We start from the raw sequence: 24,283 nt of genomic DNA on the forward strand, positions 1-24,283 counted from the left end.
CAAAATATTTATACACGTTAAAAGAAAGAGTCCCACAGAAAACCTATTCCATTTGGGTAAATGTCCAGAAACGGAGCTCTAAAAGGTTAGAAAAGCCTTTTGATACCAGATTAAACATGAGAAATCTGCCCCTTTTCAGCAGTGTCATCTGTACCAGATACCCATATCTAGCCACATTGGACAGTGATCAAACGGGGTGAGTATGCATTGGACCTCCTGAACCTGCAAGATCAAAGGAAGCAAACTTCCACCTGAACTCCTCAGTAGAACAAGATACAAGAAATGATACTAGTTGACATTCCACTTTTTCCCAGGGTTGTTTCAGGGGGCCCATCTTTACTGGTCAAAAAGAGGCAGAATAGGCTAAGCATCCATTTCCTATTTTCCTACTTAGCATTTGGAGGGTGCCTAGCACACAGAGAGGAGGGAGAGGGAAAGAGAGAGGGAGAGGGAAAGGGAGGGAGGGAGGGAGGGAGGGAGGGAGGGAGAGGGGAGAGAGAGAGAGAGAGAGAGAGAGAGAGAGAGAGAGAGAGAGAGAGAGAGAGAGAGAGAGATGCCACAGGGTAGAATGAGACAGATGAGGCAACACTTTTCTCAAACAGGGAGCAGGACTTTTAATCTGTCCAGCAACGAAATATGAAAAGTAGCTGGGCGTTGGCGACACACACCTTTAATCCCAGCACTCGGGAGGCAGAGGCAGGCAGATCTCTGTGAGTTCGAGGCCAGCCTGGTCTACCGAGCGAGTTCCAGGACAGGCTCCAAAACAATACAGAGAAACCCTGTCTCGAAAAACCAAAAAAAAAATATTAAAACTATTGTTTTCACAGGATAGTATCAGTAATAAAGATAGAAACTTTTCAATTATTTGTTGAAGGAAGAAAGGATGAAGTAGTAATTCATTTTGGCCAGAGTCAGCAGACTCCAATAGGGAATTTTGCATTCATCCTAAGGCAGACCTGAACAACACATCTCAATATCTTTTTTCAAGAAGAAACCAAGCGTAGTGGTGCATGCCTTTAGTCCTAACACCTAGCTGGCAAAAATCAGGTCAATCTTTGTGAGTTCAAAGCCAGCCTAGTCTACAGAGTGAATTTCAGGTCAGCCAAGATTACACAGTGAGACCCTGTCTCAAAAAGAAGGGGAGGAGAAAGATGAAGAAAAGACAGAGGAGGAGGAAATAAAATTCAGAATCTGATGACAATACCCCCAACCTCCAAAATGCAACAGAAAATACTCACTCTAAAGAGGCATGCAAATCTCAGCTTTCATGAGAAATCAATGTCAACACTGAGATAACACAGACTCTAGAATTACCTGTCAACAATTTTTAAAAGCTTATATTATAAAAATGTTAACAACCAATTAAAGCTATAAAAAGTGAAAAAACCTTAGCCAGCCATGGGCTTGCACACCATTAATCCCAGCACATGAGAGACAGAGGGAGGCAGACCTGATCAAGGTCAGCCTGATCTACATTGTGAGTTCCAGGATAGCCAAAGCTACACAGTGAGACCCTGTGTCAAAAAAAAAGGAAAAGAAAGAAAAGAAAAATCTGATCAGAGGTAGAATATATTAAAGTAGCCAAACAGAAATTTTACAATTAAAAATATAAGAATGTAAAACTCATTTAATTGTCTATAGATGAATAAATCACTGAACTTGCAACAAATCAATAGAAATTACCAAATCTGAATACGAATGGAGACTAAAAAAGAAACACCTACCATTATATAATTAAATAAATAATATTCTGTCCTGTGGAACAACAAATAAAAGAAATAACAGCCATATAATTGGTGTTCCAAAAGAAAAGAGGGGCCGGGGCCAGCCACTTAGTTAACAAATTGCTTCTACACAAGAGGACTTGATTTCAATTCCAGAACACACGTGAAAGACAGTTGTGATGGTGATGCTCCTGAAACCCAACGCTGAGGAGTCAGAGACTGGAGGTTCTGTGGGGCTTCCTGGCTAGCCAGCCTAATCAATGAGTTCCAGACATAGTGAGAGACCTCAAGAAATAAGGTGGATGGCATCTGAGGAACAACACCCAGCATCTGAGATCGGCTCACTCACATACACACACACACACACACACACACTCACTCACACACATACTCACACACACACACTCACACACACACTCACACACACACTCACACACTCACACTCACACACACTCACACACACACTCACTCACACACATACTCACACACTCACACACACACTCACACACACTCACACACACACTCACTCACACACATACTCACACACTCACACACACACACTCACACACACACTCACACACACATACACACCACATTACACAAGAAAAAAGGAAAAGAGGAAGAAAAGGGGGGAAAGACTGTGGAGCTGAAAAACGTTTAAAAATTAATGACCAAAATATTCCCATGTAAAAATGTTGATACAAGCAGACCATGATAGTATACTGATGTGCAATGTAATAATTAGAACACTAAAACATCTCTCCAAGGGTTAAATGGCTTAATTTTGTGCTGCTTTTGCAACTGACCCAAGTTCCATTCCCAGCACAACACACACACACACACACACACACACACACACACACACACACACACTTAAAAATAAAATAAAAGCTTTTTTTAAAAAAAAACAACTCTCTAAAGCCAGGTGGTGGTGGCGCACGCCTTTAATCCCAGCACTCGGGAGGCAGAGGCAGGCGGATCTCTGTGAGTTTGAGGCCAGGCTGGACCGACAGCCTCCAAAACAATACAGAGAAACCTTGTCTCGTAAAAACCAAAAAAAAAAAAAAAGAAAAAAAGAAAAAAGAAAAAAAAACTCTCTAAAAACACATTTAAATTCTGTAAATATAGAACAACAGGGTAATATTTTTCTTTTTGAGGCAGGGTCTCACTATTTTGCCCAAGCTGGGGGCTCAAAGTCCTACACCTTTGATCTCAGCCTCCTGTGTGGGTGAGTGTCTTGGTTATTATTCTATTGCTATGATGAAGACCATGATCAAAGCAACTTGGAGAGGAAAGGGTTTATATCAGCTTACACTTCCATATCACATCACATCATTGAAGGAAGTCAGAGCAGGAACTCCAGACACAAATCTGGAGGCAGGAGTTGAAGAAGAAGCCATGGAGGAATGCTGCTCACTGGCTTGCTCCCCATGCTTTGCTCAGCCTGCATTCTTATAGAACCCAGGACCACCTACCCAGGGGTGGCAGTCTACTGTGGGATGGACTCTCCCACATCCATCATTCATGTAGAAAATGCTCAGCAGACTTGCCTAGAAGACCCCTACCTTATGGAGGCATTTTCTTCATTAAGAACCCCTCTTCCCAAATGACTCTAGTTTGTGTCAAGTTGACATAAAACTAGCCAGCACAATGGGATTACAGTAGAATTCTTTTTTATTTTCTTTCCCTCTCTCTTTTTGAGACACGGTCCAGCTATGTAACCAAGATTGGACTTGAACACTGAGCCTCCTGAGTGCTACAATCACCTACATGAATCAACATATCTGACTCCAAAATGCAATTCTTAAAATGGTTCAAGTGTCTAGTCCTAAGGTAAGATGGTAAATTAGAAATTTGCTACATTTTATAACCTTTCAAAGAACATTTCACAATCTTCACACTAGTTGCCTATATTAGTAAAACCATTTTAATAAATTCTGAGACTACTATAAATATAAGTTTATATTCATTACAGAGAGTAAAGTAGATTGACGTCAGCTGACTTTGTGTTTCAAATGTTTCTTAGCTAGACTATAGTGAATCCACTGTAATGAATGAGCAGGAAAATGAATTAATGGCACATGCCTGTATATGTGTTTACATGCTGAATTTATTTTATGAGCATGCATGAAAGATGGAAAATAAAAATCTGAGTTTAATATGCTCAGATTTTGTGATCATTTGCATGAAACAATCAGCTGCTGGGCAAGCCATGAGAAAAGATGCAAAGATCATTATGATTTTGAAATCATGTCTATCTTGAATCCACCATAATGCTTGGGTTTGTGGATATTTATTATCTTTATAGTCCATACAAATATATCATGAATGCTTACGAAGAAACATAATAAAGTATTTTCCTTGTGTGAAAGAGGAAAATGAGGTGCTTCCTCCATTTGATTCCATGAATGAGAAGAGTCTGGATAACAAAGGAGATGTTATCAGGGACATAAAGACAGGAAAAACATACAGACTCCAGAAAGAGGACATCAAACAGCTAAAACGCAGGGAGAAAGAAAAAGGCGATTAAGAGCAAAGTGGAAATAGCACACAGCTCCAATTCCAGCACTTCTTTAGCACAAGGTAAATCAGGCAACCTTTGTAGCAAACAACAGGTTGACAGTCCTAGCCACAACAAATACCTGTGGTTGTCACAAGCTTTAAATATGGTGGAGTGATTTGGTCTGACAGTGACATCTGTTGCATGGCACAACAGAGCTAGAAAATAAATCCACTGCATTGCTTTTTGCATCCTGGAGTACTAAAGCCAGGAATGACTGTGGAGGATTTTCTGGAGCCTTGACAGACAAGAGGGGGCTCACCCAAGACCGAAAAATACAGGTGGGGTACAAAGCCTAAGGAGCATCCCTATTTATCACCATCTGTTTCTGTCTGCCAATACGACGCAAGGCACTGATGCTTTTCTCATCATGACAGACCGAATTTCCTGAATCTGTGAGACAAAATAAATCCTCCACAAGTTGAATTTTTCTCAATTTTTATTTTTATCACTCTTCTTACATCTATCTGGTTTATTCACATACTTATCCTTATTTTCTAAGTGGACTTTTAAACAATTTTTCATGTTTCCCTCTTCCTCATGCTATTTTTCTTCTTTTCTTCTCATGTCTTCTTCTCTCATGCACTACATGCTGACAGCAGCAACCCCTCCCTCCACTCCTCTCAGTTCCTCCTTCCCTCTTTCCCAGATCCACTGCTCCTCCATTTCACTTCAGAAAAGATCAGGCCTCCCAAGGACATCAACAAACATGGCACAAAAAGATACAATGAGACCAGACACAAACCCTTACGTCATAGATGAGCCAGGAAACCTAGTAGGAGGAAAATGGTCCCAAGAGCAGAAAAAAAGAGTTAGAGATACCCCCACTCCCAATGTCAGGAGTCCCACAAACCCCCAAGTTAAACAACCACAACATATATGCACAGGACCTAGCAGAGTCCCATGCAGGTTCCATGATTGCAGCTTTAGTCTCTATGAGCCCCTATGAGCCCTGCCTATTGGTTCTATGGGCAGTGTTCTCCCAGTGTCCTCCTCAACACGTCTGTCTCCCATAATTCCTTCTCCCCCTCTTCCAGTTTCTTCTTTTAAATTACATTTTGGGAGGAGGGTAGGGGGACAAAAGCATGCCACAGTAGGTTCTCTCCTTCTACCACGTGGGTTCTGGGGCTTGAACTTAGGTTCTCAGGCTTGGCAGCAGGTACATTACCCACCAAGCCGTCTTACAGACCTTCTCTATCTTGGCCTTGCTTCTTTCTTTTTTCTCTTCCCCTGTCCCTTTATTTCATATTTATTTTAACTTCATAATTCATTCTGTATTACCAATTTGTATTCATCTGAGGGAATAAATATTCGGAATAAAGAACTAAAAATTATTACCCACCAAAATAACAAATAATAGGCAAATGAACGAAATAGACAGTTCTCAAAAGAAGTACAAATGACCAATAAATATATAAAAATGTTCAACAAGTTTTTGAGACAGGGTCTCATATACAATTCTTGCCCTGGCTTTCTTGGCTCTCACTATGTAGACCAGGTTGCCCTCAAATTCATGGATTTGCCTTCTTCTGCCTCCCATGTGCTGGGATTAAAGGCATACAACACTACACCCAGCCCTGTTCAACATTTTCTGATATCAAGGAAATATATGCCACGATTGGGACAAACTGAATTCTCCATTTGCATGGGATACCATGATTGGTATGATAAAGGCCTTCATTTACATAAGGCACTGTGACTTATACACATATGGAACTGTTCCATGATTCATGTAAACAACTTCATGTATAGCAGGGACTATTGTGATGGATATAAATTCGATCCTCCATTCTCATGAAAGACCCTGCCATGATAGGACAGACACAGATCTTTATTTGGATGACTACTGTGATTGCTGCAAGAGTGTTCCCTCATTTGCATGGAAGGAATGCAAGGAACTATGCCATGATCTGTGCAAATAAAAGCCTTCATTTGCATCAGGAACTGCTTTGATTAGTGCAAATGCTATCTCTCATTTGCTTGAGGGACCATGTTATGATTGGTACATGCACATACCTTCATTTGAATGAGGAGCTGCTATTATTGGGTATAGAATCTTTGTTACAGTCACGCCCATTTCTGACTGTATAAAAAAGCTGTTTGGTTCACTTCATGACCTATCTGGGAGACACCCTCTTATGCTGTGTTGCAGCATTTAGACCAAATTAAAAGACGTCTTGTAGATCCCCTTTTGACCTTTATCATTAATAAACTAGCTGTGCTGATAACACAAAGTAAGGAAGGCAGCGCCAGCAGTGAAGGTGGCAAAAGCCAATGCCCTGCTAGCAGCAGCCAACAGAGGAGTGGTAGAAACTACATGGCAGATGAAGAGCTGCCGAGCATGGCCACAGTATCGGTAATGGGGAATGGAAGCGATAGAGAAGATGAGAGCTATGGAGAGCCGTAAAACTTGAAGCTGTCAATGGCTTGGAGACCCTGACACTCTAGGTCTAATAGCTGTAACACTTGTCACCGTAAGACTGAGGAGCCCAGCACCTGAAGCCTGTATAAAAGCTATAACATAAAAGTGCCAGCTGTTGCTGCCGCGCTTGCTACGGTCTGATGCCACCAACTGCTGCTACAATCAAATGATTACAATAGCTGCTATTTTCCAGGTCCACTGGTATCGAAAGCCCAGAGCAATAACTTCCTGTATCAATTTTCTGTTGCTGTGATAAAATACCACAACTAAAAGCAACTTAAAGAAGAAAGGGTTTGCTTTAGCTAATGGTTCCTGAGGGAAAGACTGCATAATAGCAGGGAACAGCATGACAGCAGGAGCAGAAAGCAGAGAGACCGCATATTCTTCCACACATACAAAGCAGAGAGAGAACGGTAGGTGGATGTGGCTATAAGCCTTCAAAGCCTATCCCCAGGAAATACTCCCCTCCCAGGAAGTCTCCACCTCTAAAGGTTCCATAACCTCCCCAAACAATGCGAGCAACTGTTGAAAATACATGAGTTACTAGGGGGCTATTTCTTTAAATTATTTTAAATCTATACCTTGATAATTTAGTAGAATCTATTTTGGTTATCAGAAGATTCTTCTGGCAGTAAACAAACTCTTCCACTCCATGCTGGGATTTTGTCTGACTTGAGATAGCACAGATCAGTGCATGCTGTCAAAATGGCTGTGAGTTTGTACATGCAACTTCCCTGTGGTGTTCGGTAAAGGTTGTTTCCCTGTAGTCATTTACTGCCTCTGGCTCTTACAATCTTTCCACACACTCTTCCATGAGTATTGCTGGGTCTTGGAGGGAGGAGTATGTTACAGATGTCACATTTAGAGCTGAGCGCTCTGCAGTTTCTTGTTCTCTTCGAGTTGACCAGTTTGTGGTTTTCTGTATTAACTACCGTCTTCTGTAAGAAGAATATTCTTTGATGAAGGCCACTAAGAGTTGCTTTCATACTATGCCCTTTTAACAAACTAATGATAGTTGGTTCTTCCATAGAGCCTGTGGCCCATCTAGAAAAGGTTCTTGGCCCTGATAATGGTGCCAAGTATAGGTCCCATCTCCTGGGCCTGGACCTGAAATCCAATCAGAGAGTGATTGGATACTCCCATAATATTTGCACCATTATTGTACCAGTAGATAGATCTTGCCAGAACAGTCATCATTGTTCATAGGGTTTGCAGCTATATAAGACTGATGATTACTTTTCTCCTCCAGTAGCATACATAGCATCTTCAAGTATTATGAAAGCTATCTAGTAAGGATGAAGTTTCCAGAGCAGCTTGATTTCTCCATATTTTATCACTCACGTATGTGGCATCTTTACTATTAAAGATTTTTTTATAAGTGTTTTGCTTGCATATATAGGCCTGCTACCCAGGGAGGCCAGAAGACGGTGTTAGATCACCTGGAACTGCAGTTACAAATGATTGTGAGTCACCAAGTTAATACTTGGGGCTAAACCTAGGTCCTCCATAAGAACAGCAAGTGACTTTAACCATTGAGCCATCTCTCCAGTCCCAGCAAAAGAGTCTTATGATCAAATTATAGAGTTCTTGCAATAGCCTGTAATATGTGGAGATCTATGGGACCACAAGGACCAACAACTCAAAAAGAAGTAACCCACCCATTCCTAGTACTGGGGGTTGTTATTTGCTAGCTTGTGGTGTCTAGCTGTGGTACTGTCAAGGATATTTCTTATTCAAACCATCACAGCCTCAAGCCTAAGTGGCTAGAACCATAAATCTTTAGTTCAAAACCACCAAGCAATAGACCCCTAGCTCTCAGGGGTGATCAAACAACATGAACAAAACAACTTGAGGAGGAAAGGCTTTATTTGGCCTATATTTCCACATCAGTGATCATTCATCATTGAAGAAAGTCAGAATAGGATCTCAAACGGGGCAGGAACTTCAAGGCAGGAGGTGATGCAGAGGCCATAGAGGAGTGCTTCTTACTGGCTTGATGCTCATGACTTGCTCAGCCTGTTTCCTTATAGAACCCAGGACCACCAGCCCAGGGATGGACCCACCCACAGTGGACTGGGTCCATTCACATCAACAACTAACTAAGAAAATGTCCTACAATTGGATCTTATGGAGGCATTTTCTCAATTGAAGGTCCCTCCTTTCAGATGACTCTAGTTTGTGTCAAACTGATATAAAACTATCCAGCACAGGGCTGGAGAGATGGTTCAGTGGTTAAGAGCACAGGCTGATCTTCCAGAGGCCTTGGGTTCAATTCTCATCACCCATAAAGCAGAACACAACTATCTGTAATTCCAATTCCAGGAGAACTGAAACCCTCACACCAATGTACATAAAATTAAATAAATCATTTTTAAAAAGTATCCAGCACACCAAAGAAGATTAAATATGGAAATGTATGTACAGAAGAAATACAGAGACCCAGAGCAGAGGCAGCCTCTCTAGAACCTTGCATCTCACACAGTCTGCAATACCAAACCTAATACCTAACCTAATTAATACCCAGAGTCTGAAGGCACACTGCCTAGGTTTGTTTTAGCCTTACCACTGGCTGGAAAGCCTTTGCCAATCTACCTAAGCTCTCTGTGAGCCTCATCTCTTAACAGTAAGAGTGGCAGTCCTTTTTTGTCATGTTGCTATAAGGATTAAAAGAGTTAATATGAATGCAGCACTTAAATAAGACCAGTGAATGCTATATGTACTTTAAAAAAGAAATAAAATCTGTAACAAATAAAAATTCATTTAGCAATTATCTGTAATCACACAAGGAAAGGGGATATATTTGGTTGCCAAGAACTAGGAAGTGGTTACCATAGATATGCTAGAACCTTGACAAACCATTGTTAGAACATTGCCTACCCTTTAAGTGGACAGCTGGGCTGTGTTAATCTATCCAGAAGGCTAAAATTCTCAACAAATCATTCTGAAACTCAACACAGCTAACATTTTTCAGTCCCAAACTCAACTTGTTATCAGAGAAATAATTAACCACCTCAAGGTAAGCCAAATACATAGCTATCTTCACTTTCTGGGAGCTTATAGGCTCAACTTCAGGTGATTTCACTCCAGGCTATCTAGTAGTGGCACTGGGCATAACAGCGTCCACAATCATCTGATGGCTGGCGTCTCTCACACACTGCCTGTTCAATTCAATACTTTGAAGCCATGCTGCCTAGGTTTGAATTCTGGTCATCCCACCTACCCTTCTCATCTCTGAAAGGAAGAACTTGTGTGGTATCAATTTGAACAAACGCAGACTAAGATGGAGCTAAGAAGCGCTGCAAATGATTAAGATACATGAATGGCATCCAGATGCTTTTATTACACGAAAGTAGAAGGGATATTAATGATGAGGGGAAGAGATGAAAGTGTCATGGTGCCTGAGTATAATTTAAAGTACATTATTTACATATTCTAAAGTATACTGATTAAACTCATTATTTTGTACAATTAATATGCACTAATAAATGCACTAAAAGAGAATTTGACCTGGAGATATTACCCACCTTGTCTCAAAGGGAAATAGCTATCATGGAATCAAGACAACTAGGCTCTGTCCTTTCAGGCTCCATGTCTTTCTGGATTCATGAGCAAGACTAGAGGAAGGTTGGTTTCCGCTCACAGGCCATATATATGACTTCTTTTTGTCTGATGCAAAGCCATTCTCCAGTAGATCTTTAGGGAAGCCAATTTCCTAAACAGTGAACTGTACTCTAACACAAGCTATAAGATGTGAGTCTCTGAAAATAACAACGCTCCAAAACAGGGGATGGATGACTGGATGACTGTGCAGAACAATGCTAACCGTTTCATTCACTAATAACTGGCATGCAAACTGCTCAACAAACATTGTGGCAAGGCCCATACGACATCTTTCCTTAACCCCATTGGCTCTTCCTACAATGCTGATATCAACAAAGTAAACTATTAGAGAAATGTAAGTCAAAATCATAATGAGATCTCATTTCATGCTTACTAGAATAGCTATGAACACCAGGACAGCAATACGTTTTGTTCCATGTGTGGAGGAAACAGAACTCTCTAGCATTTCCTGGTGTCAGTGTGAAATGTTATGACCACTTTACAAAACAATCCGGCAGTTCTTTGAATGCTTCAACACAGATGCAGTATATAGCACAGAAATTACTCCTAGGAATATACCCAAAAGAAATGAACACATACCCACATTTACACACATGTTTATAGCCAGCGTTATCTCTGAGCCTAAATATCAATCCAACTATCCATTAGTGAATGAGTGAATGAATAAAATATGATGTCATAAAAAGGAACGAAGTCAGGAGTAGTGGCACATGCCTTTAATCTAAGCATAAGGAAGGCAGAGGCAGGCTGATCTCTGTGAGTTCAAGGCTATCCTGGTCTATGTAGCAAGTACCAAGCCAGCCAGAGCTATGAAGTAAGATCTATCTCAAAAAACTTAAGTATTCATACAAGCTACAACATGGAACCTCAAAGCAACTGCCTAAATTATCTTTGATTTAGGCAACCACTTCCAAACCAGGATGCACATTAAACTCAACTGAGAAACATATTTAACTCCCTTGCAATTTTTGACAGTGGGGCACCTGGATTGCTGTTTAATATCTATTAGTCTACTATAGGTGATGTCTGAGGTCCCTTACAGATCCTAGGAAATGGATAAAACTATGAAAAATGGGTCACCAACACCTCTACTTTTGAAGCTGAGGCAACAAAAGAGCCAAACCCAATAGAGAAGTTACTTAAAACAGGCCTTCCAATGGTTCTTCATACTAAGCTGGTTCCTCTAGAATGCAAAAAGATATTCCTAGTAGGAACAACCTATATAGCTAAAGGGATAGAGTTCATCTGATTGTGTCTGTGAGTTGGGTTGCTTTAGTGACAAGTCACTCTATTTTGGATGAAGCTACATATTATCACAAAGCTGTCATTGGGTCTCAGGATAGCCAGCCTCTCCTCTATGGCATTTAAAAGTTAGGGTGGGCTGAATGATGCGGTGAAATTCTAACAGTCACAGACTTTCTGTTTATCAGCATCTGCCTAATGAAAAACTGATGGCATTCAAAATTGATGTGATTTGTCATTTCTTTTTGTCCCTTAATACTTAAGAATCAAGCTGAAGCATGTTCCGACTTTTGACTGCCTGCTGGTCTCGTCAAAAGGTCACAGAAGTAAAACAAAGGTAACTTTACAGCTACTTTTCTACACCCAATTTGGAATTATTTCTCAAGTGTCTGCCTAAAGTCTTACAAGGGAAAAATGACCATGACACATTTGGGAAATAATTAGACAGCAAGTACAAGAGTGGGAGCAGAGTTGAGAGAGGATGACCATCCTATAAACAGGTGTCATGGAGGGAAAGCATCTTTGGAGGATGTGGGAGGGGTTGCCACACCACTCCTGCTACTGTCATAGGGCTTTTTATGACACATGAGTTGCAAGCAAAGTTTCAAACACTGAGAACAAATAGCATTCTTTAGTCTAAACATTAAGAGGTTCATTGTTTTCACTAATTTTCCTTTTCCTCTTCCAGGAATGTAACTATCATTGTCATTGGCTTGGAAAACTCAGGCAAAAGTCATCTTATGGAGGCCTTTCAAAGATGTGAGAACTAAGACCATTAGTTTCTGGTGTGGGTCTTCTGGAAATATTCATTTCACCTTAGCCTTACTTCCTGACCCTCAGTTTCTCTCTTCTAAAGATAAATATCTCAGTCTCCTCATTAGGTATTAATAAGCTGTTTATACACTGTCTTTCACCTGCTCCCTTTATAAGATATCCTCATTGAAAGTCCTCACATGATGTCAATATGAATGAGCTTAAGCTATGTAAAACATTGTAGTCAATTTTGAAGCATAGTGTGTTTGAAATGCTGTCTAGTTTCAGAGCTTAATTCGTGTGTAATTTGGTCTAGAAAAGAGACATGGGTAGAGTAAGAAAGAAATGTAGTAACACAAACCTCCGTGACAGTAGATACTGAAAGTTAGAGCTTGAGAAATGTCCCTTCAAATATAGTACATCCCCAGTCCCTGGACATTTCCAGAAGCAGTCACATAGCATTGAAGGAAGCTGCTATAATTGTTGTGAGGCCCCCAACTACCCGTTAATCAATCCATGGTCAACACAGAGTCTGGCCCACCATCAATGTTTATTGAATTAATATAGGAGTGTGATGACATGGTTGAGTTTTATATAACCTGGCAACCCTCAGCAAAGTATAAGAAAGGGTTACCCTGACACCTGCGCCCATGGTCTACTTGGAGTTTTTTCAGTTTCCTTCAACAATAGTGAACTCTGATTGATCTGGTTATTAGTACTTGTCATGATTAGATGCACAAATCTAATCATGACACCCCCCTGCTCAGTATTGCTCTATGTTGTCCTACTGTTTGTGCCTCTGACTTCTCCTCCAACTTCATTTCCAAATTCTTCACACATAGTACTCTGATACAACGGAAGTAAATGCTTTGCCAGTCCTCTGCCACACCACTGTGCTTCACAAGGCTTCATTTCCTGCATTAACTCCTCTGTCATCTACTTAACCAAGCCCCTCAATCCATAACCTGGCCACAAGAAAGCCCTCCTTTATCCCCTGCACCATAGTCCTTGCTCACACCCTCTAGCATGCACATATCCCAAGATCCTTGCACAATTTCAAATCCACCCCTAACTCAGGAACTCCGGGAGAAGAAATGACTCTTTCTCTATCTGAGTCTATGGTGTCGATATCTTCAATTATTACTCCTGGAATGAAAGTTCACCACCATTCCCCCAAGACTACATGTTGCCTTTCCAGAACTTCTCCCTCAACCCCAACAGAACTTCCAAGTGCATTTTAACCAACACTTCAGCCTCACATAACCCTCTTGTATGCAGTACACTTGACTCCTTGCCTCTCCCAATACTGAGAGGCAGACAGGACAGGAAAGTCAAAGAACCAGGCAGGACAAGTCACAAGATTACTGACAAGAATGGGGATAGTTTACTAGAGCTCCAGCTGCCTCAGCCCTGGATTCCCATTTGGTCTGGGTGGGGCCTGGGAACCCACAACGTGAGAACTCCCGAGGTGTTTCTCATAGCCGCTCAACTGTGCCAAGCACTCATCTGCAATTAGCCACAAGCTATTCATCTGAGACGAGTGGCTGTTTTCCATTCTGACTCCTGGAGCAGAGTGGATGTAGTTTGTTGCTGCATAACTTGCCTTGTGCTCAGTGAATAACTTGGGGCTGCCTCATAAATGCATTGGTTTATGGTAGTGACTTCATTCACAGAGATATTCGAATAGGCACTGATGTCACATTCTGAAGAATGTCTCGGGTCACCTCTGTTCCTGCAGGCCCACTTAAAGGTTTCTCTGTATCTAAATTGAATAGCTCACATCTCCTGTTCCTGTGTTTTCCAAAGATGAATGCCATAAACAGCTAATTGTCTAGGAAAGAAATTCCAGTCTACAGATAGTAGTAACCTGTATGACCTATTAAAGATACCAGCTACAAAACAGTTTGGCATGTAAGTCATCATTATTGATGACACCACTCACTAAAATTGTTTTGCATGGCATGGTCACATGAGACAAGAAAGTCGAGCATGAATGAAGACAGATGCCCTACATAAGAACACTGAGATCTATGACTGTCAAATCTGACTATACATTCCAATCACCTGGATACTTTAAAAACTTATTTACTTTATATGTATGTGTGTTTTACCCACATGTATGTATGTGTACCATGTACATGGCATGCCGTGCCCACAAAGGCCTGAAGAGGGGATTAGATAGTCTGGAACTGAAACCACAGACAGGTTTGAGCTGCCGTGAGGGTACAGGAACCCAAGTCCATCTAGAAGAGGGGCAAGTGCTATTAACTGATGAACCACTTGTCCAAGCCCAACCCAAGAGCTACGTAATCCAAATCTCAAAGAATGAACAGTAGCACTACAGGTTTGTGGAAGTCTGGGAAGGTAAAGTTAGAGGACAATGAAGCAGTGATCAAAGTCACATGGGAAGCCCAGACAGCTCTTAACCCAGCATCAGGAAGCTCCCATGTTTGAGTTTAGTGAGGGCCCGTGCACCTCATTCTTAGCAGGTGACGCTGAGACACAACCACACCCAAGTCTCATAGCTCTCAGGAACAATGATTTGCAAGCTTTAAAGTATGGAAGAATCACATCAGGATCATGCTACCCATAGCCACTTTGTTACAAATGGTAGGGATGCTTCCATCCCAAGCTTAGAGATCCTGAGATTTGAGTTATTTGGTCCAGGGTAGGGATTAATAAGCACATCCATGAAACTCTGAAGCACACTACTTCCAAACCGTATTTCATGAAACACTCAACCAGGAATATAGAGATGAATGAGTGTTGCAAATTGCCCTCAGAGTATTTATAAATTAAGAGAAAGTAGGATAAATGCAAATTTACAAGGAACTACTTCTTGTAGTGTCTAGTATCTAGTGTCATCAGAAACAGACTGAACTATTGAAGAAATTAGTTTTAAGTAAAAAAACGAAAACAAAACAGGGGAATGGCTAAATTCTGACAGGAAAAAATAGTAGATGCCCTGAGACACAGAAAATAACATTTTAAAATTATCTTTTGGAGTTTTAACCTATTCACTCTTCTTTTTACTTTGGTTATTTTTTGAGGTTATAATATAATTACATCATTCCCTCTCTCATTTTCTTTCCTCCAAACCCTTCAGTATACCCTTCTTTGCTCTCTTTCAAATTCATGGCCTATTTTTTCATTTATTGCTATTATATACACATATGTGTGTATATGCATATATGCATATATCATATATATAATATATATTCCTAAATACACAAGTACAACTTGGTAAGTCTGTATAATTCTATGTATATGTTTTCAAGTAGTGTAATTTCGATAGTAAGTATCATATCAAAGTAGTGACTAAAATGTATATGCTTTCTGAAAGCTATAATTAAAAGGCAGAAAACATGAAAAAAAGAAATGTTATAAAACCATGTTGAAGTATAGTTGCCATATTATAAACACATGCAGAAATATGTGTCTATTCATAAGTGCATATAAACAAGTATTTCCAAAAATCTGAAAGATTAGTAATTTGGCCTACGGATTTGTTTTGGCAACCCTATGAAAAATGTTACAGATATATCTACTACTACAAATAAGAAATTACTGATTCTAGTCTGAGTACTCCTAGTGTTAAGAACATATGAAGTTATTAACTAATAATGTGAGCAGAAACTTAGACCATAATGATCAGTTCAACAAAGTGTCAAGTATATAAAGACTGATGTTGTAAAATACATTTCTATCAGGGGTTAGTTCCTTACAGGATATTATGTTCTGGGCAAAGCTTTCACATGGGAAATGTGCCCACATCTGTCATGGTTTCTTAGGAGAGACACACAAGAGATACTTCATGTCCTCATTATTATTACAATGTCATAATAATAGACATTGTAAGCACTTGCTGAACCCCTACTGTAAGGCAATGGACAAGCACAAAAATAGGTTAATGACTACTTCATCAATGTGCTGAAAGGGGACAGTGAGAGGCTGGCAGGTCAGAGAAGGCTTCCTGAAGAATGTGGTGGCTGGGTCTTGAAGGAACTGCAAATGAGGAAGAACTAGGGCTAGAGGGATGTCCCAGAGGCGACGAGAACTAGTTGTTCTTCCAGAGGACCTGGGTTCAATTCCCAGCACCCGCATGGCATCTCACAACTGTCTGTAACTCCAGTACTAGGAGATCCAACACCCTCATACAGACTTACATGCAGGCAAAACACCAATGCATGTGAAATACAAAGAAACGAACTAGCATTCATTCATCAAACATTTATTGAGCACCTGTGTGCCAGCGCCTGTGCTCAGCTTCCTGAACATAAGGGATCCAAAAAGAGTTCACCTTCCTATTGCAGTTTATAACTCAGTTAAGTAAACACTAGAAGTTTTGACTCTAATATGTGTTATAACAATGCTAAAGACCGGGGTAAAGCACTTTATACAGACTAAGGTTGGTGTGAGGGAAATTTTTCTACAATAAACAAGATCTGAATGGATATTTTATAAAAGCAGGCATGAGCCAACCACAGAATTGTGAAAAGAATGGCAGTTTGTGAAGGCCCAGGAAAAGAGAGACATATAGGGTGAGGGGACGTGGGTAGGAACCAGGTCCAAGGTGGCCACCATTCAATTTATTCACTGAAGTCATAAAGTCAGGGAAGGCAGCACAGAAAAAGCGGCGATTTAGAAGGATGCATTTTGTCAGGCAATGGTGGCGCACACCTCTAATTCCGGCACTTGGGAGGCAGAGGTGGATGGCTCTCTGAGGCCAAGGATGGCCTGGTCTACAGAGTGAGTCCCAGGCTAATTAGGGCAATGACAACAAAAAGATCTAGAAAGTTGCATGATGACCCTGAGCAGGGCAGCTGGCTACTACAGTAGAGTTTCTGAGAGCAGGCTCTGCAAGAGGATGAACAGTCCTATCTAACTCCATTTTGCCACATGGTGGTCGCTTTTCCCCCTCCTTCTGTTCGCAGTAATTCCTAGCAAGATACACCACAGCCAAGTGAAACCAACACAGATTACACTTCTACTGGATGATTATCAAGTATCTGTCTATGACCTGAATGGAGACCTAAAAGGCCGAGAAAAATGGCCAAACTACTATGCTGAGACACACGGGCTTGTTTTCGTCGTGGATTCTAGTGACATGTCACGAATACAGGAAGTGAAGATCGTCTTAACACGCCTGATGTTTGATAAAAGGGTATCAGGGAAGCCCATCTTAATGTAAGCTTCTACCTTTGCATCCTACTTCCCTTGACCAATTTGTGCCTTGGAAAAGGTATCAAGATTAAGGGCTGGGCGCTCCTTTTGTCACAGGGAGCTAGATCTCTTTGGGCTTAATGAGGCAGAAAGGTCTAGTTCAGTGGTCACTGTTTTCAAGAGCCACTTTCTGCTACACACTGTCATGTCGGACATGATACCTAACTGTACAAACGAATCCCGAATCTTCATTATGAGAAATGTTATCTAGTGCTCCCATGCCAACCCTGGCCTCTTCTTGAAGACTTTTCATAAATTTGCTCTTTTATGGTTTGAGTCTCTGACCTGAAGCTTGGTTATGGCAGACAGCAAACCCTATTCTTATGATGTAAGGTTCCAATGCCTTTCTCTCTCAGTTGGCTGCTCAAGACTTCTTTAACTGGTCCTCATTTCAGGGAGATACTTCCAGGAGCCTGCCATACCTCACCACTCCCATCTCCCCTTTTTGCCATTCTCATTCCTCATTAGCAACCCAACTAGAGTATAAAGAGTTTTGGAGATGTAAAACTCCACACCTGGTCACATCCCAAATAGCGATTGTAATTAAAGTTTGAGACGTGATACAGAGGAAGTGGGAAAGGAGCTCTGGGAATTATCTTGGATTCAAATAATTTGCACTATTTTTTCCTCGGTTGAAAGTTGGCTAGAAAGTTTCTAGCGGATCTCCTTGGCTTTATATTTAAGCCCAATTCCTGGACATGCAGCAGTTATACTACAGTTAGTATTCCCCTAGATACTTTCTTTTGTTTGTTTGTTTATGTTTTGTTTTCTGTTGTTTTCGGAGACAGAGTCTCACTGTGTAGGCCAGGCTGGCCTAAATTCCCAAGTACTGAGACTATAGAGGTATACCACCATGCCGGGCTTTCCCTTCCCTTTGACTCTATCTTGGTTTCACCCTTCTTGTCTTTTATGCTCTTTTATATACCCTGCTCTAGACTGGCAAACAAACAAGACAAGAAGGATGCCCTCCTGCCTTGTGATATCATTGAATATCTACTTCTGGAAAGGATAGTGAATGAGACTAAGTCCATGTGCAGAGTGGTAAGTGTCAGCATTTCCTTCTCCTCCTCTAGCCCTGGATAATATAACCAGGGCCCTGTCTGTCATCAGCCCCATATACTGGCTTGGGGGCAAAGTTCCCTTCCCTGACAGGCAACATCTGCCGTGATTATTTCTAACTTGACAATGACAACAAATATTTCACTCTGCCTTCAAAGCAGTTCTGTAAGATTTTAATATCCCCATTTTATAAGTTAGAAAGCTAAATGGCCAGAAGGTCTCAGTGGCTTGTTTGAGGTTACACAATGAAGACACTATAGTCGTTTTATTAAAGGGCCTCAGCTTTTATGCTCTTCGTCTACTCTCCCAGATGTGACTGCTGAGTGACTCTTTGGAAGTTGAGAACCTATTCAGGCACAGCACATTTACCTCTGCCATTTAAATGGCAGTGATCGGGCCTTTAGAACCCAAAGGTCCAGGGATCCAGGTTTGAGGCCTTCTTTTCTCTTTTTTGCAGGAGCCATGTTCAACCATGAAAAACCTCCCAAAGAGGCACCAACAGCCAATAGTTATAGGGCTACGCTGGCTATTATCTGTTATTGGGGATCAATATGATGAGCTGTGTACTCGACAACAAACACCCAGTATGAGCATCTCAACCTCGAAGAACATCAGAGGCTGTGGAGAAAGATGCTCATCAGACAGGTACTGAGCTGCTTTCATTAGATTTACTGATAATAAAAGTGAGTCAATTTTCTACATGACCCATGAATTCTGAGAGGTACTTCAATTTTGGACAGCAAGTCCTTCAGAATCTGATGGCCCAAGTGGGGTTATGGCAGTGTCCATCAACATTGCTAGGTACACTACCGGTACTGGAACAGCTTTAGCGTCATTTTAGTGGCATGAGTGGCATATAGGTTTAAAAAATAAACATAGGGCCAAGCTATCAGTATTAGGGTTTCTCCAAAATAGGGCTTCTGTTCCCTGATTTGCCACGCAGAAGAGGGAACATGCACCCCTTAAGGAGTCTACTGACAATATTCTAAAGGTGAATGTTACATAGTTGCTCCAGATTCTCAGCCTCCAGCTGTCTAATCTGCCTAATCCTGGATGGTAGGGAATAACAGAAATGTTGAAAAGATAAAACAGGGCATGATCAGGGTGGTTTTGAGGACATAAGGCCTAAACGTCCTCTTGCTCTGTTGTCACTGTCACTGACCAAAGGCCTATGGAAATGATAGCATAGCAGCTGCATTGAATAACAAAAGCTTAGGACAGCTCAGAGGCAGAGCATTCACCTCACTCATGGAAGGCCCTGAAATGAGTACCCAGAACCAAAAGAAGAACAATCTGGAAGTATTATTTCTGATACTGATTTGTTCTTTCAAACTCAGCTTATCTAACAGAATGGGAATGCTCAAAGACAACAGGCAGCATTTTGAGAAAAGACAACACCTGGAGCACAGACAGCATGCTGAGCAAAGACATTTTGAGAAAAGACAGCATTTTGAAACAAGACATTTAATACAGCGCTCACTGGATGCTAGACCCCTAAAGCCAATCCTACAGGTAAATGGCATTTGAAACGCTATTGCCCATGGTCAGTAAATGAACTCTTGAGAACTAATTGGCAATTTCCCTCTTCTTGGCATACAGAAAGATGGTCTGCGAATGAGGCCCAAAAAGAATATGTCAGTAACATTTGCTCTGGACGTCATCATAGAGGAAGGTGAATGTTCTCGGAAGATTGGAGCTCAAGGTATCACTAAGGCTTGCAACACTAAATGTTATGATGCACAGACTCCAGTTCCATCTATTGACGACAATCTTTTCAAAGGTAATTGGCTATAGAAGAAAGTTATATAGGCCTTCCTTTATATTTTCTACAACAGCATTCCTATTTTGAGAATGAAACTCACTTTTCACACTCTGGTTTATTGTTAAGAGAAGTATGGTCAAAGCTTGAAGATCATCTTCCGATAGGCCAGCATGGTACCCCTGCATTACTTGACACAAGATCTTTGGATGGCTATAGCAATAACTTCAAGGTTATGTTTGCCAATGGTGGAAGGGCAGATTGGCATAACCTTTATGTAGGGTATATTGTCTGTCTCTCTCTTCCTCTCCTTTTCTCAATATATTAAGAACTTTGAAAATGGAGCTAGAGCGATGGCCCACTGGTTAAGATCACTTGTTCCTCTTGCAGAGGACCCAGGTCTGGCTCCTGGCAATCACATGGTGGCTCGCAATCATCTGTAACTCCAGTCCCAGGGGATCCTATTCCTTTTTCTGGCTTTCACAGGCATAAATGTGGTGCACAGATATACACGCAGGCTAAAGACTCATACATAGTAAATAAATCTTTTAGAAAGAACTTAAAAATGTGGTAGCCCTTTAAACTAATAGTCACATTTCTTATCTGTCTACAAAGATAATTACTGAAGTACACAAAAGAATACTAAAAAGTATTCCAATTATAACATCCAGTACAAGAGCTAAATGTTGGAAACAATGAAAAATGACCAATGACAGGGATGACTAAATAAATTAGGATGCATCCACACTATGGAGACATTAATATTGCTAATGATGGTGCACTGAGGAGATGACTCAGCGATGAATGTGCCTTCCATGCCAGTGTGAAGACCCGAGTTTGGATCCCCTGCACCAATGTAAAAGCTGGGCTTGTGGGCATACACTTGTAACTCTAGCCTGGTGTGACAGGTAGAGAAAGGAGTATCTGGAACACATTGGCTACCCAGCCTAGTCCATCAGTGAGATCTAGGTTCAGTGAGAAACCCTGTCTCAAAAAGAAAAAAAAAGCATGAAGAGTCAACCCCTGACCTCCTCATACACATGTACACAAAAACATATATACATATATTATACAGAAAAATTTTGATGTTAATGATGACTTCCATTTACTAACATGGGAACTTTTCCACCTCTTGACATATATTGACTGGCAACTGACAATAATCATGCCACCTCAGACTAAGTTGTAATGCATACCCGTGGGACATGCTCTTGGCCAAAGCCACTAAGGAGAAAATGGGTACAGGTCTTGGGATAAGGGGTGAGGATGAAAGAAGGAATCTAGTAGAAAATAGAATAGATGTCAAAAACTGCCCCTAAATCTTTATCCATAATCAAAACTCATTTTCATTTCTATAACCTCAGCTCGTAGGCCAAAAAAGAGAAAAGATGCCTGGGACACTGAAGAAATGTTACTGGAAGATCCATGTGGCAAAGCCTTCCGTTCCTGCGGTTAGTACTCCTTAAAGAAACAGTCAAAGAATGTTTGAGGCTAGGACGGAGGGTGGGTGTCCCATAGGGTGCCTTGGAAACTGGCCAGCACCCTCCTACCCAAAGTAGTCTGGGAAAGAATAGAAACCTTGTACTTGGCTTCATTTGCAAAACTGGCTGTTTTCTTTCCCTGATTAGACTTAACAGACTACTAAAGAAAACGGAGGGACAGCAAAAGAATCGTTACCTCTACCACCTTTCAGTAAATGGGCACATCTCCAGAACCAGCAGGAACACTCAGTCTTTGAATTTTATTGGATAATGCCTCTCCAGCCCACGTACAAGTTCACCTATTCTAACATCACATCCCTGAGAACCATTGTTTCTCCACACCAGCGCGGTACCCAGTAGGAAGTTAGGTGTTGTCCACCTCACCAAAGAAGAACAGAGACTTCCCACATGTACTATGATGCTCCTGACACAGCTTACAGACAACACGTTGGGAACAACTGAAACTGAGCCTTAGAAGAACAGGGTTACTTTAAAAATCACACATTTCTCTGGAAGGTTCTCAGGTATAAAGGGACTGGCAAAATAAATAAGGATGATGCTCTACTCAACTGTTTTGGGTTTTTTTGTCATACCTCCCAAAACAGGTCTGTTTTCAATACATAGCGATTGCCTGGGAAGCCTCATTGCTTTGCTAGCCTTTCAAAACAGCAACTGCTGCCTCTTTAGACGTGTGTGTATCACTGCACTCACAATGTGATGTGCTTGGGATGGTAGTGGTCCCTTACTGTTATTGTTGTTATCGCCTTCATCATTGGCCCCATGTATTGAGTGCTTTCTGTATATCCAGCACACTTCTAAGTTCTTCCAATCTATTGTCATACTTGCAACCTTCCTAGGCAGGTATTATACCTGGCATCACTTCCCAAATAAGGACACTGTAAAAAGCAGATCAAGGAATGGAATCCAAATCTGCCTAGCTAAAGCTAACTTGGGCCAAAAAGATCCACACGTCTTTCTCCAACTCCCTCTAGAAAGAAAGCTATAGCCAGGAAATAATGCTGAAGTGTATCCATGCCTATGTGAGGAAAATTTCATTAATGGCCATAAATAAGTGCTCCAACAGTGATAGCAGGTATAGTTGATTGAGCATTCCCACTTAGTCAGATGCTGGGCTTACTGCTTTATATATATTATTGCCTTTCATCTTTATCTCACAGAGACAGAAACTGATGTTCAGAGAGGTTAGCTAATTTATCCCTAGGCACCCACTAGGAGACAGCAGAACCAGTTTTGGTTTTTTTTTGTTAGCTTGTTTGTTTTGTTGTTTTTCAAGACATGGTTTCTCTGTAGTCCTGGCCATCCTGGGACACACTCTGTAGACCAGGCTGCCTCTGCCTCCCAAGTGCTGGCATCAAAGATGTGCACCACCACCACCTGGCTATCAGAACCAGTTTTTAAATTCAAGTCCAAGTCCACTGGAGCTATAAGGACGACTCATCAGATAAGAGTACTTGATGATCAAACATGGGAACCTAAGTTTGGATTCCTGCACCGGTGTAAAAAATTAGACTGTGCAGCCCCACAATGTCTAGAGGATAGTTCCTACACCCCCCTTGAATCTTACCAATGTATTCCAAAGATAAACCCTTAGCAAAATAAAAATATGCTAATATAACTGCTGCTCACTTAACAAATAATGTTTAAGATGACTAACTGTCCCTAAAATTCTCCTAGATGTGCTTAAAAAGAATCCTGCATGCTCTTTTTGGGGTCGTTGCCATTTTGTACAGGTGAACGACCCTTGCACATGGCAGTAAAAAAACACTCTTCACTCTTATGTTAAAAAAAATTAGACTGTGAACATGCATGCAGCTATAATCCCCAAAGTTTAAGGGGCAGACAGGAGGACCACTGAGACTTGTCACCATGTCCAGCCAATAAAACCATGCTTTTAAAAAAGAATTGATCGTCCACACACATTTTTCTTCACAGCATGTGTTTATTGGACAGGAATATTTTCTTGACCAACAGAGAAAGGCATAGTAAGTAGAGCTATGAATATGAGCAAGGAAGAGAATTAAGGTTAAAGACATGCTAACAAAGCTGAATTCCAACTGGGAATGAAACATAGTAGGTAGAGTGCTTGCTTAGCACATTGAACCCTGGGTTCTATTTCCAGTGCCACACAAATGGGACATGGTAGTATACATCTATAATGCCAGAATTTAGGAGGTAGAGACAGGTGGACCCACCATAGAGCAAGTCCAAGGTTATCCTGGGATATAAGAGACCTTTTCCAAAAAAAGAAAAAAATCCTGAATTACATACACTGTCACACTTCTCTTTGTGCAATGAATGTGCTTCTGAGAGAAAACAATTTTTTTTCTAAATAGAAGCTAAAGCTGGGTGTGCATGTGTGTGTGTACACTGGTCTTAATCTCATGACCCTCTTTCATACTGGGGTTGCAGGTTCATACC

At 41.1% G+C, this 24,283-nt stretch overlaps 2 protein-coding genes across 2 annotated transcripts in view; one reads left to right on the forward strand and one right to left on the reverse strand.

The window, feature by feature from the left end:
- Xkrx (XK related X-linked) overlaps positions 1-24,283 on the reverse strand; it is a 67,290-nt gene that overhangs the window by 28,647 nt on the left and 14,360 nt on the right. The gene's annotated exons all lie outside the window — the stretch shown is intronic.
- Positions 9,588-22,408, forward strand: Arl13a (ADP ribosylation factor like GTPase 13A). Its single transcript, XM_040744379.1, has 10 exons — positions 9,588-9,722; positions 11,834-11,906; positions 12,258-12,328; positions 17,257-17,509; positions 18,481-18,586; positions 19,062-19,249; positions 19,942-20,116; positions 20,204-20,384; positions 21,728-21,814; positions 21,992-22,408. Exons 2-10 carry the CDS (start codon positions 11,848-11,850, stop codon positions 22,006-22,008), a joined length of 1,137 nt encoding a protein of 378 aa, XP_040600313.1. The 5' UTR covers positions 9,588-9,722; positions 11,834-11,847; the 3' UTR covers positions 22,009-22,408.

This window comes from Mesocricetus auratus, unplaced genomic scaffold (genome assembly GCF_017639785.1).
Source record: "Mesocricetus auratus isolate SY011 unplaced genomic scaffold, BCM_Maur_2.0 Super-Scaffold_100003, whole genome shotgun sequence".
NCBI classification, from domain to species: domain Eukaryota; kingdom Metazoa; phylum Chordata; class Mammalia; order Rodentia; family Cricetidae; genus Mesocricetus; species Mesocricetus auratus.